This window comes from Medicago truncatula, chromosome 3 (genome assembly GCF_003473485.1).
Source record: "Medicago truncatula cultivar Jemalong A17 chromosome 3, MtrunA17r5.0-ANR, whole genome shotgun sequence".
In the NCBI taxonomy this organism is placed as follows: domain Eukaryota; kingdom Viridiplantae; phylum Streptophyta; class Magnoliopsida; order Fabales; family Fabaceae; genus Medicago; species Medicago truncatula.
This window is the reverse complement of record NC_053044.1, coordinates 39,763,828-39,779,252: the sequence shown is the minus strand read 5'-3', so window position 1 is coordinate 39,779,252 and position 15,425 is coordinate 39,763,828. Positions and strand designations below refer to the sequence as shown.

Below are 15,425 nucleotides of genomic sequence, written 5' to 3'. Positions count from 1 at the left end.
AATTTTGAAACTTAAAGGACTACTTTGAAAAAAACGAAAAACTTAAAAGGATATTTAGCTGCATTTGACTTTTTTTTTTAATAGACTAAGTTCACGGCTTTTTTCCTTTAAATCATAAATTCATTATCCAAACTTCTTTGGGAATCGAATGTGTTGGTTCGGGTTGGATTTGTAAAGTGCAGATTGAATTGGGTTGGGTGATCGGATTGAAGGGACCACTCGATCCGATGAACGTCCCCTATTAAAATATTGGCTTAATGATGTGATTAGTCCTTGCAATTAGGCGTCGTTTAAAAATTCGTCCCTGTAATTGTTAATCCTGGCAATTTAGCCTTGCAATTGTTAATCATTTAAAATTTCGTCCCTCTCCCCACTTAATCACTGCCACGCCACATGAAATTCCAAATTTACCCCTGAGTTTCCAATTCTTTCTTCAATATTTTGTCCTCTTCTTAAGGGCAAAATTGAAATTTCATGTGTGACAGTGATTGCCACGTCATCAAATTAGTGACGTGGCAGTGATTAAGTTGGTCCAAGGACCAAATTTTAAATGATTAACAATTGCAAGGCTAAATTGCCAGGATTAGCAATTACAGGGACGAATTTTTAAATGACGCCTAATTGCAAGGACTAATCACATCATTAAGCCTAAAATATTTCATAATTTGTTTGGAACCCTAGCCGCCGTTTTCTTCTTTAACTATCCTCTCTTTTACTATTGTTAACACTTTCGTCCGCAAGTTGGTGGTGTTACGCGTGACTTCCAACAATCCTTTTAAAAGTTTATTGATAATTTCACTTTCCAAACGTTTACTTTCACGGTATATGGAAATCAAATTATCAAATCGTTTCGGTTGCTTGGCTTCTTCTTCTATTCCATCAATGGAAGAGGAAAGTGAGAGCACAACAGGACCACCAGCAATGGAAGAGGAAAGTGAGAGCACACGACCAAATTGGCTTGATCTTCCAAGTGATTTGACAGAAAACATTCTTCAGAGGCTTGGTATTGAAATTGTGACGAGTGCATGTTGTGTATGCACTCAATGGTTGAAGATTTGCAAGGATCCTCTCATGTGGCGCACTATTCGCATGTGCTACATCTGTGATTTATCCTACCTACGTTTTAGGAGGATTTTTTACAAAGTTGTCAACCGAAGTTGTGGTCATCTTAAAGACATTAATATTGAGTATTATTGCACCGATGATATCCTCAAATGCATAGCTGATAAGTAATTAATACCAAAATCTCAATGTATTCCTGCTTTCATCTGTAGATATCTTACTGTTTTTATGAAACTTCTTTTAATAGTTCTTTTTAATTCAAATTTTACAGTGGCAGACACCTATGTCGCATGGGGCTTGTAGATTGCTCGAGGATTACAGATGAAGGATTTAGTGAAGCTGTGAGAAAGCTTCCGCGGTTGGAGAAGGTTGTAATTTCACATCACTACCTAACTGATGTCTCTCTTGAAGCCCTTGGTCGATCATGCCCTCTTTTGAAATCGCTTAAATTTGTAAATTCAAGGTTTACATCTTGTGACTCTGATAAAACGGCACTTGTTATTGCTGAAACAATGCCTGGTCTACGCCATCTTGATATGAAAGGACACAAGCTCACTGAACTTGGTGTGCTCGCCATTATTGATAAATGCCCTCTTCTTGAGTCTCTTGACATTCGTGATTGTCATTATTTGAATGAAGGTTTGGAGAAAAGCTGCATTGATCAGATTAATGATTTGCACATGCCAGTTCGTTATAACCATGAAAACAACTATTATAATGATCGTGCTTCTTTTTGGGGCAATATTATATCTGTTCTGATGATGATGATGATGATGATTTTCATTATTGTGTGGAAGTTTAAGTGATAGCGATGATGAAAAACTAGGATATTATTATATAGTGTAGATTTATTGTCGTGTGTTAGTCTACGAGTAAATATACGTATTTGGGATCCTTGTTGACACTTAGATTTTTGTTGAGTCATGTGTGGTTGGAATGCTTTCTTAATCAGTTGGGTATATCTATGTTTTTGTTGCTGGATGATTTCAAATGTGATTTTTGTTTGAGAAGTCTTATTATTTACAAAGATTTTGTTTTGAGTGTATGTATGATATCTCCATAATCGTATAAGAATGTTTGCTTGCTAAAAAATCCATTCTAGCAGTAAAATTTGTATTTCATGTGCCACAAAAATGCAGTAATCACCAACTTATTTGGTTGTTAGCTGATAAATAAATAAATAAAACTGTCAACTTGGTGAAGCACTTGATAACGTAGTTCACACTGAAGACCCTTTAATTTAGGGCGGTTCCTCTCAAGAGAATGGGGTAGCCTTTGCTACTCAAAATATAAATTATTCTTGAATTGGTTGATATAAAATTACATTTAGCTACCTCAAATAATAAATATTAAGCTACCTCAAATAAATTTGGTTTGCCAAAAATTAGCATAAGTAAGACAAAAATTGCTACATGATTGAAGGATATATTTATACGGGTTTGATTGATACTTTTAGTCTCAATAACAACTATAGGTAGACAATATTTCAATAACAATAGTTATAAACAAATGAAAAGGACAATAAGTTTTTAAAAATAACTTGTTTGTTTACATTGAAAAACATTAATAATCTATTTATTAAACAGTCAATTATGGATAAAATTTACTTCTTAAAATATGTTTTGCCCAAATTTTTTAAATATTTTTGTCAATTTTATTTCATTTGTTGTTGCTATGATTTACACTTCATATAAGTAAAAATTATTGTGATTTTTTTTACATAATGGTTAAGTTTCGAATTAAATTTGTTTTTGTTATCTACGACACTAGCAATTTTTAAGTTAAATTTCCAAGATTTTATTTATTTTAGTCCTTAATTTATTGTTATAGAGATTAAATGCAAGACTAAAAACACTTTTTTTTTTTGTAAAATTTTAAAAAGCTGAGACAAAAATTAAATAAATTTTTTGTCAGGATTAAACTTAAAAAATTATAATTTATGGGACTAGAAATATATTTTATCCTTAAGTTTCATATGTTGATTTTAATTTTTTTTATTTTTCTTTATTTTTGGCCCCTACGTAGAATTTTCGCTAGCTTCGCCGCTTTTTTAATTGTATAGTGAAACTTTCACAACTTACTTAATTGATATGTATATTGTGAAAGTTAAGGTCCAAATTTGTAACCTATGGAAAGTTAAAAACTCCGACTTGACTAATAATATGAAAATTGTTGGCATCAAAACCCCATGATCGAGCAGAGCTAGACTAATACGAACTTATTAATCTGAAAAACTGATACATTGGTGGGCATTGAAGTTGAAACTATGGGTATATAAGTACACTTTTTCTTGTCCTTAGTTCATTCATATGTATTAATAGTAAACATTTTTTTAGATAAATAATAGTCTTTTTTTAAGAATAGATAACAGTCTATTGCACCTTTCCTAAAAAAAAAAACAGTCTATTGCACCTAAAAAAAAAAAATTAGGCGAAATTGTACTTTTCGCTTCCTAAGTTTCAAAATGTTGTGATTTTGGTCCCCTATTTAAAAAAATGGCAATTTTGGCCCCTTTCGTCCCAAAATTGTTGAGAAGAAGCCACGTGTCCCAAAATATGGGCCGTAATCGCAACTATTTGAGAAGATAAGGGGTTAAAATGTCATATTTCCCTTATGTTATGGGGTCAAAAGAGTATATTTTCCTAAATATGGGGTCACTTTTGCCATTTTTTTTTAATAGGGGCCAAAATCGCAACATTTTAAAACTTAGGGGACGAAAAGTGCAGTTTAGCCTAAACTATAACAGTCTATTTTTTTAATAAGAATATATATTTGATGATACTGGTTGGCCATTATATGGTAAATAATATTGTCTTTCTAAAGAATATAACATTGCAGATTTTGTTTTTGTTATATGCTTGTTTAGAAAGCCGAGACATCGTTGGTTGGGTGGCTTTTCTTTGACAAATTTGGGTTGTACGTAATGATGTTATTTGGAATGACACTCATCATACTTCAACAAGCATCGGAAGGACATAACTAGATACATTGCAGCAATGGCAAGAGGTTCATAAACAACCCTCACAACTGATTGTGCAACACGGCCATAATAGAGTGCAAGGTGACAATTCAGTTTGAAAGAAACCGGACGAACCATTTTACATCTTTTGCGTGTTGTGTTAGAGAAGCATGTGGACAATTTATTCGAGCTCAAACATGCAAATGAGGGATGAATCATAACATAAAAGACTCAACAAAATCATATATATATATATATATATATATGGAATTGTATTATAAGTTCAGGTTTGATTTCGGTAAACATTACAAAAGTATGTTCCTGCTCCAAAAAGATAACAGTCTATTTTTTTTATTGGACATTTTATATCTATAACTTAATAATAATTTCCCTTAAAATAAAACTTATTGATAATAATTGTTTATATTTTTTTTAGGAATAATAATAGTTTATTTGATTTCCGTTCAAAAATAAATACTCTCTCTGTTTCATAATTGAGTGTCACTTTAGCTAAAAAAAAATTGTTTCAAAATAAATGTCATTTTACATTTCCAATACAACTTTATTTTTTTTCTCCCAACTTTACCTTCAATAAAATACTCAAATTTTTCTCTCGCACAATTTTCAATGCAACTTGTTTGTATTTTTCTTGAGCAATTTAGTAAAAATGTTAGTCTAATGATTGTTTCATTCCATTCTTTAATTTGTGTACAATTGACTAAAACGACCACTGAATTTTCGAAAGTGAGGGTGTAGTTTATTTCTTTTATGTTTTTTGTCTGTGTTTGCGTATGTTATAGTAACCCTTATTTTCGTAACTTTTGTTATTCGTTTGGAACCCTAGCGTAGCCGTTTTCTCCTTCCACTTTTCTCTCTATTTCCATAGTTTATTGGAAACTGCACTTCACTTTCCAAACATTTAGTTTTCCCTATCTATAAAAGGTTATAATAATACAAGAAGCAGGTTATTATCAAATCTTTTCGTGTTCTATTCTAACAATGGAAGTGGAAAGGGAAAGCACAAGAGGGCCGAATTGGCTTGATCTTCCTATAGATTTGACAGCAAACATCCTTCATAGGCTTGGTGCGTTTGAAATTGTGACGAGTGCATGCGAGTGTGTCCGCAATGGTGGAACATTTGCAAGGATCCTCTAATGTGGCGCTCTCTATTCACATGCGTTTGAAAATTTGTGATTCAGTCTTTGATTATTATAATGACGATAATACGGTGAAGATTTGTTGCAAAGCTGTTGAAAGAAGTTGCGATCATTTGGAAGACATCGATATTGAGACATTTGGCAATGATGATCTCCTTGAATGCATAGCTAAAAAGTAGTTAACATTGTTCCTTGATGTTTTATTGTTTTTATCTAGCATTTTTTTAATACTTTTTAATTCAAATTTTGCAGTGGCAGTCACCTGCATTCCATGCGGTTGGTAGATTGCTATACTATTTCAGATAAACAATTTAGTGAAGTCGCAAGGAGGTTTCCACAATTAGAGAAGGTTGACATTTCACTTTGCTGCATAACTTCGGTCTCCCTTGAAGTGCTTGGTCGATCTTGCCCTCTTTTGAAGTCGCTTGAATTTGGAAAATCAAAGTCGCTTGTAAAATCGAGGTTTGTATATTGTGAGTCTGATGATAGGGTGGCATTAGTCATTGCTGAAACAATGTCTTGTTTATGTCATCTTGGTTTGAGTGGACATGAGTTAACTAATGTTGGTTTGCATGCCATTCTTGTTAAGTGCCCTCTGCTTAAATCTCTTGACATTCGTCGATGACATTATCTTGAATTGAGTGAAAGTTTGAAGAAAAGGTGCATTGATCAGATCAATGATTTGCAACTGCCAGTTCCTTGTTATGATGATTATATATGGATGGACTTTGATCCTTCTCGGGCATTGATCTTTGATCCTTCTGATTCATCGGATTTTGATCCTTGATGATACTCAGATGCCATTGATGTTTGTTTTAAAGGTTTTTTGTTGAAGGCAATGGAATGCAGGAGTTTTTACTTTTACTACCGGTGTACATTAAATTCCCCTAGAACCTTTTACCCATGCGTGGTTTCCATCCTTTTTTTAATTAGTTCGATTTTATATGTCTTTGTTGCATGAATGATTTTGATTGTGGTTCAAGTTTGAGAAGTATTTAAGATTATTTTAACAATGTGAACCAGTTTACGTGATTTCTTCAAGATCGTGTAAGAATTTGCCTGCAGTAATATTTGTATTATCTGTGCCACAAATATGCAGTAATTGTGGTACAAATACTAATGTCTTGTGCTATAATAATTTTTTTATTCATACATTGCGTTGGTTTTTTTGACAAAAAAAACTGTAATCCAGAGAAAATTAAAACCTAAGCATGTCTCAAAAGACAAAATATACGAAAATTGAAGGTATGAAAATCACATGATAAGTCAGAGCTAGAACAATAAGAACTTTCTTTGCAAATTTTGTCAGATGCAAAACTGGTGGTATACATGTGCACTCCCCAGACAGATACATTGCTTATCATCGAAACTATGAGGGTATATAAGTAGATCATTTTTTTGTTCTTTGTTCATTCTATGCTTAAAATTCTATAATTAAAATAATTGTTAACAACCCAGTGAAATCATGAGATGTTTGCTTTGTACAATATAGATCGATTGGTTTCAAGGTGAATCAATTCTGAAGGAGTTAACTTGGATCTAAAACCTAGTGAAATGGCTTTTCGGCTAAAAAGGCAATAACGACACTATATTTAATATGAACAAGTTTGAGTAATACAAATTAATCAAAGCATATTAGCCGCAAACCCAACACAGATACATATCATTCCATCTCTTTGTCAGGTCCTATGTACATGGTACAACATACAGAAACAACAATAAGTAAAATTCCAACGAGGTGATCGAAAGCTGGGGACACTAATGTCAAAGTAAGGCTCCAAAATTGGGTTAGTGCTGCCTGAAAAACAGAAATATATAAGCTTTATATCAGTCCCTAGACTAGTATTCAAATTTGAGTATCATGAAAAAGAAATAATACACTAGAAAAGGATGTAATCATAAGTTAGTTGCTAAGAGACAGTAGTGCATAAGATTAGACAAAAAGACACGTGGCAGAAAATAACCAATCAGATCAATTCATATTATTGACAATGTTTTTTTTTTGGTTACAATATTATTGACAATGTTAAGACATTAAATCTATCCAGTAGACTATGTGATCAAGGGAAATTACTAGAAGCTCAAGTAAGGCTAGTTCCAACATGTTTAACCAGGAAGAGAATAAAGGCAAAAAGCAATGCAACAAAGAGATTAGAAAGCAAGGTCTTGAGATATTATAAATCAATGTCTCTCCATCATCCCTGACCTACTTTCATCATGACTACAAAAACTACACTCTACAAAAACTACACAACAGAGTGATACACTCCTTACAACATTTTCCTACATGTTATTCATTTTTTGCAATATCACAATCCAACAATTCTTGAATATTTATATAGGGCAATTCTTTTTAGTTTTCTTTCCAATTCCAAAAATGCTAGTGACAAAATGCAAACTTTTCTGTTGATTTCCCAACTAGTTAGGTGTCTAATACATAGAAACAAAGTGGTCAAAATTAAAATGACAAACGTAAAGAGAACATCTAGGAAACAGCTGCACAGTGAGGATACCTCCATGTACTGGATGTTGGCAACTTTACCCATCCTCTCAAGTTGTAGTCCTCGTGCTAACAAGACCTGTATAAGATTGATGTATAATATTAACACCATCATATATTAAAGTATGTTTCATTGTTTCAACTACCAGAGAAAAAAAATGAAGATAAGCTAGAATATAGAGATAAAAATATCATAATCAGCATAGAATTGCACCTCAGCAAAGAAGGCTAGAATACCAAGTACAACCATAAGTAAAATTGACTGAACTGTTGGTAGAACAAAATCCTGTACAAATAAGACAAAATATGTTATAAGTACATTTAATTTTCATAGATATGACATGGACAGATCCTTAATAGCATTGTAAAGGATATTAAATGCTAACAAAAATTACTTAGACAAGCAACATCTGAAATCTTACTGGTGCATGCCAAAAAAAAAATATCATGCATATGATCCAGACTAATCCTTAATAGCATTTGTGGAAGATAAAAATGCTAATAAAAATTATTCAATCAAGCAACATCTGATATCTTACTTGCTTCAAAAAAAAATCTGATATCTTACTGGTCCAAGCCTTACAAGAAAATATTATTCATAAAGAGTATCCTGTTTGGTTCCAACACTTTCTTTCAGAGGTTAACTTGTCTAGTAAAATTACCCCTTTTCACAACTTTAGGGTCTTTTGTACTTATTATTGAAAATAAAGAATTTATGAACGAAAAAATAAAAAGAGAAAAATGTACCCATGGGGGTGTATTTGTACAAGAAAGCTAGGCTAGTTGTACAAATGACATAATGAAAGGTTGTTTTAGTCATTTTTTTTATAAATATTTATAAAAACAAGTTAGAAAAATATAGCATCTTTATAAATTTGTGAAAACACTAAGCAAAAAAAAATGATTTCTAAAACCAAACAAACCCAAAACTTTTGTATAAAGACTGTTATACGCATAGATCATCATTAATATTAATTTATTAAAGCACCAACAAATGATTGAAAAAGATATTCAACCATTACAAGTACAAAATTACCTCAAAGGCATAAGTACATATTCCCATTGCAGGGCTAGCCAGTATGCCAAATGAAAAGACAGTCAACCTGCAGTGAAATAGAAATTCATAGAACTAAGTTAAAGATAAATTTACATCTCTAAACTACAACGGAAAAAAATTTGTGGATTATTTCGCTACAGTATTGTCACATGCCAGCTCTAAGTTCTATGAACATTTGAGTCTCTAGTTACAGCAATCATTGCACAATGACTAGTACTCTGCACCTCTATGCACTAAAAAGAAAAGGTCAGAATTATGTGGTGACATCCCATTTACTTTGATACCATATTTACAGATAAACTTATTGAACAGGAATAAATTCTAAAACAAAAAGAGGGAAATATTTTGTAGACATACATATTCTCTCTTGGTTTCTAACAATTAACCATAACCAAAATAGAAATAACCAAAATAACAAAACCAAAGCATAAACCGGGAGCATAATATTTATGTGTTTGATCAATGGGGCACATCAGAGCAAACAACTGTGTAATCTTACAGTGGCTGGTCAGATGCTTTAGCTCCAGCCTTTATAAGACAGTAACTAGTTCCACCAATTATTGATGAAAATATGCCCACTAGGATTGCAAATATCTGATGAGTTGGCTTAGCATTTGCATTGCTTGCTTCATCAACTTTGTCTAACTGTCCTGGAAAATCCACATTTGGAAATTTAGTTAAAGTATATCAACTATTCTTCCCAAATCTAGATAATGCAAATTATATGCCTTGAAATCATACAAAGGCAAAATTATAACTTCAGACTACCTACAAACAACAAATCTATTCTTTATTCTAGATCTTGTAAGCTTACTATAAATCAACGGGGACAAACAACTAGTAAATTATACAGATGATACTGCACCTATAAGAAAATGAGTTAGGAACTACTGTACCTTGTGTAGCAAGCATTTCTCGGAAGAAAAAGAGCACACCGAAGAAACTACAAGCAAGACCTGAAAAATACACGGCATTGAAATAAATAATCAGTACTTGCAAATTGTAATAGATAACGAATACACATTTTTATAATTATTAAATTACTTCTTGTACATAAAATATGGAATTTTAGTGTTTGTAAAATTGTACGTAATACAAGAATCATGATTAACTTTCAAGAATTTTAAGAGCCTAAGTTTCTTGTTTGAGTTGTACATCTTATTCCTAGTTTGTTTAGGATTCTAGTTCCTAACGTATGTCAGCATTGCTTTAACTTTTAAGTTCCACTTTCTTGTCCGGGTAGTATGAGGTTTACTTGGGTTACCTACACAAGGTTTAGTATGCCAGTAGAGTACAGTTATCATTGAAACCATTCATAATATTTGAGGTGTTGAGTTTCCAGTATAAACATAAAAATGGAGTAAAACAAAAGATCTTAAATGGCAGTTAGAATTCATAGAATACAGTTAACAGCTCACAAACTACTACCTTGTCTTTCTAGACTGAATGAAATTTCATAAAAAAGTAAGCAAAAATAAATAAAAATTATTCATAATATAAGCAAGTAATTAAGCATAAAATAGAGCTAAAATTTTCTTCGCGTTGCGTCATAATTTTATAATAGCAGATAGTGTATGAACAGAACTATTAAATCTTACTTGCTATATCCGCAATTTTCAATTTCTCACGCAAAAAGAACCGTGCCATTACTGAAGCCATGATTGGAGTTGTTGAATTCAACACAACAGCCTGAACAAAAGGCAACTTCTGAAAGCTGAAAAAGAACAGATTTCTTTTATAACAATAGTTGGGAATTACTTAAGAACACAAGGTTGCAAAGGATGAATGAGTTGAACATAAGCTCAGTTTACTAAAGCAAATCGTTGATTATGTCAAATTGTGAAGCAAGGTTTCAACTTAATACGAAGAATATTGTAATTTGTATGTATATAAAAGAAAAATTGTCAACATGGAGTTTGTTCCATATAAACTATTGAATCATTTTTTTTTTCACAAACTTGATACAACAACAACCGAGCCTTGTCACATTGAGTGGGGTCGGCTACATGGATCAAATTACGCCATAATGTCCTATCATAAACCATATTTTGATCCAACTCATTAATCTCTAGATCTTTCTTAATAGTTTTACTAGGTCTACAACTGCCTCTAGTAATCTGACTACCCTCTATCTGATCTATTCTCCTTACTAAAGCATCTACAGGTCTTCTCTCTACATGCCCAACCCATCTAACCTAGTTTCCACCATCTTTTCTACCAAACCATCTTTTCTTCTTTTTTACAAACTTCATAGTTACACAAAAATGCAATGTAAATCACATTTCTAAAACCTTCGTTGAATATTAAACTAGAAAGTAGGAAATAGTGCAATTACTGTTTAAACCAGAAAGTTTTATAAAATATGCCCTACGAAAAACTTCAAAGATAAATAGAGAAGGGAAAAGGTCCACTAGAGAAAATATAATTCCAAAATGACAAATTAAGTGCTGAAAAGATTGGATATTGAGACCCAAAAAAAAAACCTCAAAGACTACTTACCAATATACAAAACTTGACATTGATATACAACCTGCAAGGGCTCTTAAAAGTAAAATGATTCTAACATTGGATGTTCCAAACAGTGGTTGTTCACTCCTTCTTAACCACAAATATGACAGTATCAAGATAATTGTACATCTTGTAAAAGCAGTCTCAAACAAAGGAATTGCCTGAACTGCCAAATCAAAAATGTTATTGCAAAAATTAAAAGGAGAACCCAAAAAAAAAAAAAATACAAGCAAAAAAGATAATTATAGATCTTGAAAAAAAAATCTAAAATTTAACTGAACATCCATTATACTTAATGTACAATGAAATATAGAGCTAATCTCACTAAAATAAATTCGAAGTAGCTAATTCAGCATTCAAGGACCATTGTATGATGGTAAAATTTAGCTCAACAAAATTAGATGGCTTAAATCACATATTTGGCAAATTAAACCATTAGATTGAGGGGTTTTAGTAGTATAGCAGAGGTCTTAAGCAGTGTTGTCAACAGCCGAAAATAGCGGTTTGTTCAAATTCCGCTATAGTACAGCGCTATAGCACCACCATTCCAGCTATTTGACAACACTTTGAACTAAATAGCAGACTGCGGAACAAAAGCGATATATTTAAATTCTTCCATGCTATAGCGCCCGCTATAGCCACTACTTAACAACACTGGTCTTAAGCTAAATAACTTCTATACAGTAAAACCAATATTTGATATATAAGAACTATCAGAGTAATGCAAATGTCAATGGAATGAACAGGGAAGGAAATTATGGACCCTCTCCTTTCCCTACCCAAAAAGAAAATCATCAAACATAAAAGTTAAACATCGCAAAAATTTATAACATCCAACTCCGACCAGAATTACTTTTGAACTAAAGATTTTTTCGTTGTGTCCAATATACCGCAGATGCATAATGATAATCAAAGAAAACTACATACTATGCAGAATAAGTGAATAACAGAACATTACCAGAAAAAATATTGGAAAGAACTCCCATAAGAAAATAAAGGAAAGATGACAAAGCCATGCATAGTAAACCAGAGTATCTAGAACCGTTCCATATCCACAATATACATTGAGTGAACGGAGATGTCTCAGACTCAAGTAGTCTTGTTACTTCATCCTGCAACCAAATACATAAAGAAAAAAAATCCATCACATTTTGTTCACATTTTCCTCAATTCGTTACCCTTTTACAACTCAGCTTGAATTTTACAACATCACTCGGTAGCACCTACACCTCAAATTGAATGTGTATTTGGTGTCCAACCTATGAAGCACTCACGCAGACACAAACACATCGACACCGGTAATTATTTGTGGAAATTACATAATTGAAAGTAATGTATGTTTGGCTCTACGTCAACAAAAATTGATTTTGAGTGAATTGATTCCGGTTAAAATTGAGTTGAAGATAAAAAATGATTAATGTGTGGATTCATTCATGTAAAAGTGAGTTGAACAATAAATTTAAGTGCTAAAATCAATTCTAAAATCAAAATCTCCAATCTCTAGCTTCAAATAGAATCAACTCTGAAGGCAAAATCAATTCTACTTGAACAACTAAACATGTCATGATCAAATAAGGTGCCTAGAAGTAAAACCAAACATAGTTGTAATCATATCCATCGGTGTAGGAAACTGACGCATCGAGACAAAGTGTCGGTGCCACATAGTGATTACATTCAATTAATTTATTTTCTCACATTATTACCGATGTTGACATGTCCTTGTAAAGTATAGTGTCGTATCCGGTGTCTGTGTCATTACTTATCGATATGGAATACATGAATAAATGAAATTTATTTATTTATACATTGAAAGAAATGAAAGATTTCATACTCGGGGTTGTTTTCTTCTGGGATAAGAAGCGGTGAAGATATTGATCTTAGGTCTATCAGTATGGGAAAGAAGAGGGGCAATTTGGTCATGAGCATTATCACGAGAGTCATCGGAAGAAGAAGAAGAAGATGGAAGTGGTGGTGGTTGTGGGATGTCGCGAACAATAAGCTCCACGACGTGATCTGAACCGTTGGATTCGGGAGACGCCATGGTTGATTTCGGAGCGTGCATTTCATTCAGATTTGGAAAAGTCGTAACGGAATGAAACGACGTCAGATTGAAGGAGGAAGCTATGACAAAGAAAGGGTCAGAGAGAGAAAGATGGGAGAAGGATTGACTGAGACAGAGGACCCGATTAGCTAGCTACCCATGTCTTTTTGTTTTCTTTTTTCTTTCTTACACAATCATTGAAAATCGAAATTACTTTTTTTTTTTTTTTTTTACGTGAAAATAAGTTTTTTTTTTGTTTAATTAAAAAAATGTTTTTTATCTTGGCTTAAATTATTTAAATTTATAATTCAAATAATATTGGCATCTTGAATTGAATCACATGATTAACAAGTTATAGTTAACTTAATCTAATTTATCGAAAGAGAAATTATATTTGTACGATCATTTTTGTACAACTTTTGTACAACTTTCTCTCTCATGCTCACATTATGTTTTTATTCTCTCTCTTCTTTTTTCTCTTTCTATTGTTTTTAACCAATGAGAAGAGAGAACAACAAAGTTATCTCAAATGTTACCAAAATGATTGTCAAAATATCACTACTCTTATCGAAAATACTTTTTTTCTAAAAAGTAACGCAAATATCTCTGTTACTATAAAAAAATTAACGCAAATAAAAGATTAAAAGAAGAAGTCAGAACCTTCCTCAACTCCTTATTTGACTCGCCTTTTTCTATCTTTTCTTTCTTCTTCTGAGGGGAGACTTCATTCTTTCTTTTTGATTTACAACGAATAACCCAAGCAGGATCACTTTGCACTAAATCCTTCGTTTTTCCTACCTTCTTCGCCCTTGCTTTATCTAAAAATACCTTTCGTTCCGCGGCTGACATAGGCGCCATTGATTCTGAAAAACAAACAAGTCATGAAACAGCATAAAATGAGTTTAGGAAAGGATAAATAAAAGCGAAGAAAGTACTACTCATGCATATATTCTTCAAAGGCTTACAGTGTCCCCCCTCTTTATTGAATAACTCTCAAATATTGAGGAGGCGCATTCTCACCAAAAAGAATAGGACATCTCGCTCATATGCATCGTAATTATAGTGAGAATCCAGACGAACGACATCCTCCGCGAAAGTTTCCACATCGGATTCGCTAGAAGACATTAAAGGATTAACACCTCCCCTACGCGACCTTGGTGCACAATCAAGCAAAATGCAATCGCTATCGTGACCAGAGCTACTATAATGGCTATCACTAGGGTCAGAATCACTAGAAAAATCACCCAAAAGAGAGTAACCCTTGTAGCCCCGCTCAAACACCACCAAATCAATGGTCACATCCTAATGCTTGGCGTTTCTGATACACTCATTCCACAACTTACACATTTACTCATGAGTCACAAGGCTAATCAATTTATATGAATCATCACACTCCCTAATTAACATCATATCCCCTAACCAAAAAACAAACAAAGGAAAACAACTACGAAGAAAGGAAACAAAAGAGTAGAGAAATGAAAGACTTTGAACGAACAGCAGGAAGAAAAGACAAAAGGATCTGTAGAAACCCACCCAAGAACAGCGAATTGGAGGAAAAAATTGGAAATTGCCGAAGAAAAACACATTTAAAGAACAAGAATTTAAGTTACCTCAGCTCCACCAAACAACAAGGGCAATGATTGGGGACGTGTCGGAGAGAAAATATCATCGTCAGGAAAAGTGACACAATGACATAAATGAACAATCGCTAGATATAGACCGTCGGATCTAGGCCCCAAGTCGTCTAGCATCCTACTTTCCCCGCCACAAGACTTCAACAACACCCACTAAGCCACTTCGCCGTCAAAACCAGAACTCGTTCCTGGGAAGCTAGGGACCACCAACGTATGCTTTAAGCCAATTTGCCCTTAAAACCAGGACTCCTGCATGGGGGGCTGTGGACCGCCGAGATGAAGGAAAGGGACCAGCTAGCGCTTGACAAGGGTGGCAACTCTAGTCAAGGGCGCTACCTTTCCTTATCAATCAAATCTCGGGTCTTTAGGCCCAATATTCGTCCAGATGCGCCATTTTCCGAGTCTTTAGGCCCAATATTCTGTTATTTAGCTTAAGAATTAAGTCACGAGAAGTCATGCCTAAAAGGTTATAAATAACCCCCTTGAGACCATTATCGAGATATGACC

The 15,425-nt window shown here is 33.2% G+C and overlaps 3 protein-coding genes across 5 annotated transcripts; 2 read left to right on the top strand and 1 right to left on the bottom strand.

Moving 5' to 3' along the window:
* Positions 1-825: 825 nt before the first annotated feature.
* Positions 826-1,868, top strand: LOC11438932 (putative F-box/LRR-repeat protein 23). Its single transcript, XM_003601350.2, has 2 exons — positions 826-1,229; positions 1,334-1,868. The coding sequence occupies exons 1-2, from the start codon at positions 826-828 to the stop codon at positions 1,866-1,868; spliced, it is 939 nt and encodes a 312-aa protein (XP_003601398.2).
* A 3,152-nt stretch (positions 1,869-5,020) lies between these two features.
* LOC11429043 (putative F-box/LRR-repeat protein 23) lies at positions 5,021-5,803 on the top strand. Its single transcript, XM_024778974.1, has 3 exons — positions 5,021-5,105; positions 5,221-5,353; positions 5,431-5,803. Exons 1-3 carry the CDS (start codon positions 5,021-5,023, stop codon positions 5,801-5,803), a joined length of 591 nt encoding a protein of 196 aa, XP_024634742.1.
* Positions 5,804-6,737: 934 nt separating this feature from the next.
* LOC11432702 (uncharacterized) lies at positions 6,738-15,232 on the bottom strand. Of its 3 annotated transcripts, XM_024780099.2 has the most exons (11): positions 14,895-15,232; positions 13,945-14,147; positions 12,202-12,355; positions 11,235-11,409; positions 10,334-10,449; positions 9,632-9,691; positions 9,235-9,385; positions 8,715-8,781; positions 7,893-7,964; positions 7,692-7,757; positions 6,738-6,976 (listed from the first exon to the last, which is right to left on the bottom strand). In XM_024780099.2, the coding sequence occupies exons 2-11, from the start codon at positions 14,140-14,142 to the stop codon at positions 6,842-6,844; spliced, it is 1,194 nt and encodes a 397-aa protein (XP_024635867.1). In that variant the 5' UTR covers positions 14,143-14,147; positions 14,895-15,232; the 3' UTR covers positions 6,738-6,841. The 3 variants fall into 3 exon arrangements, with proteins under 3 accessions (XP_024635867.1, XP_013461105.1, XP_024635868.1); XM_013605651.2 differs by lacking the exons at positions 13,945-14,147; positions 14,895-15,232 and adding an exon at positions 13,075-13,445; XM_024780100.2 differs by lacking the exons at positions 13,945-14,147; positions 14,895-15,232 and having other exon boundaries at positions 11,235-11,404; positions 12,202-12,328.
* Positions 15,233-15,425: the final 193 nt, after the last annotated feature.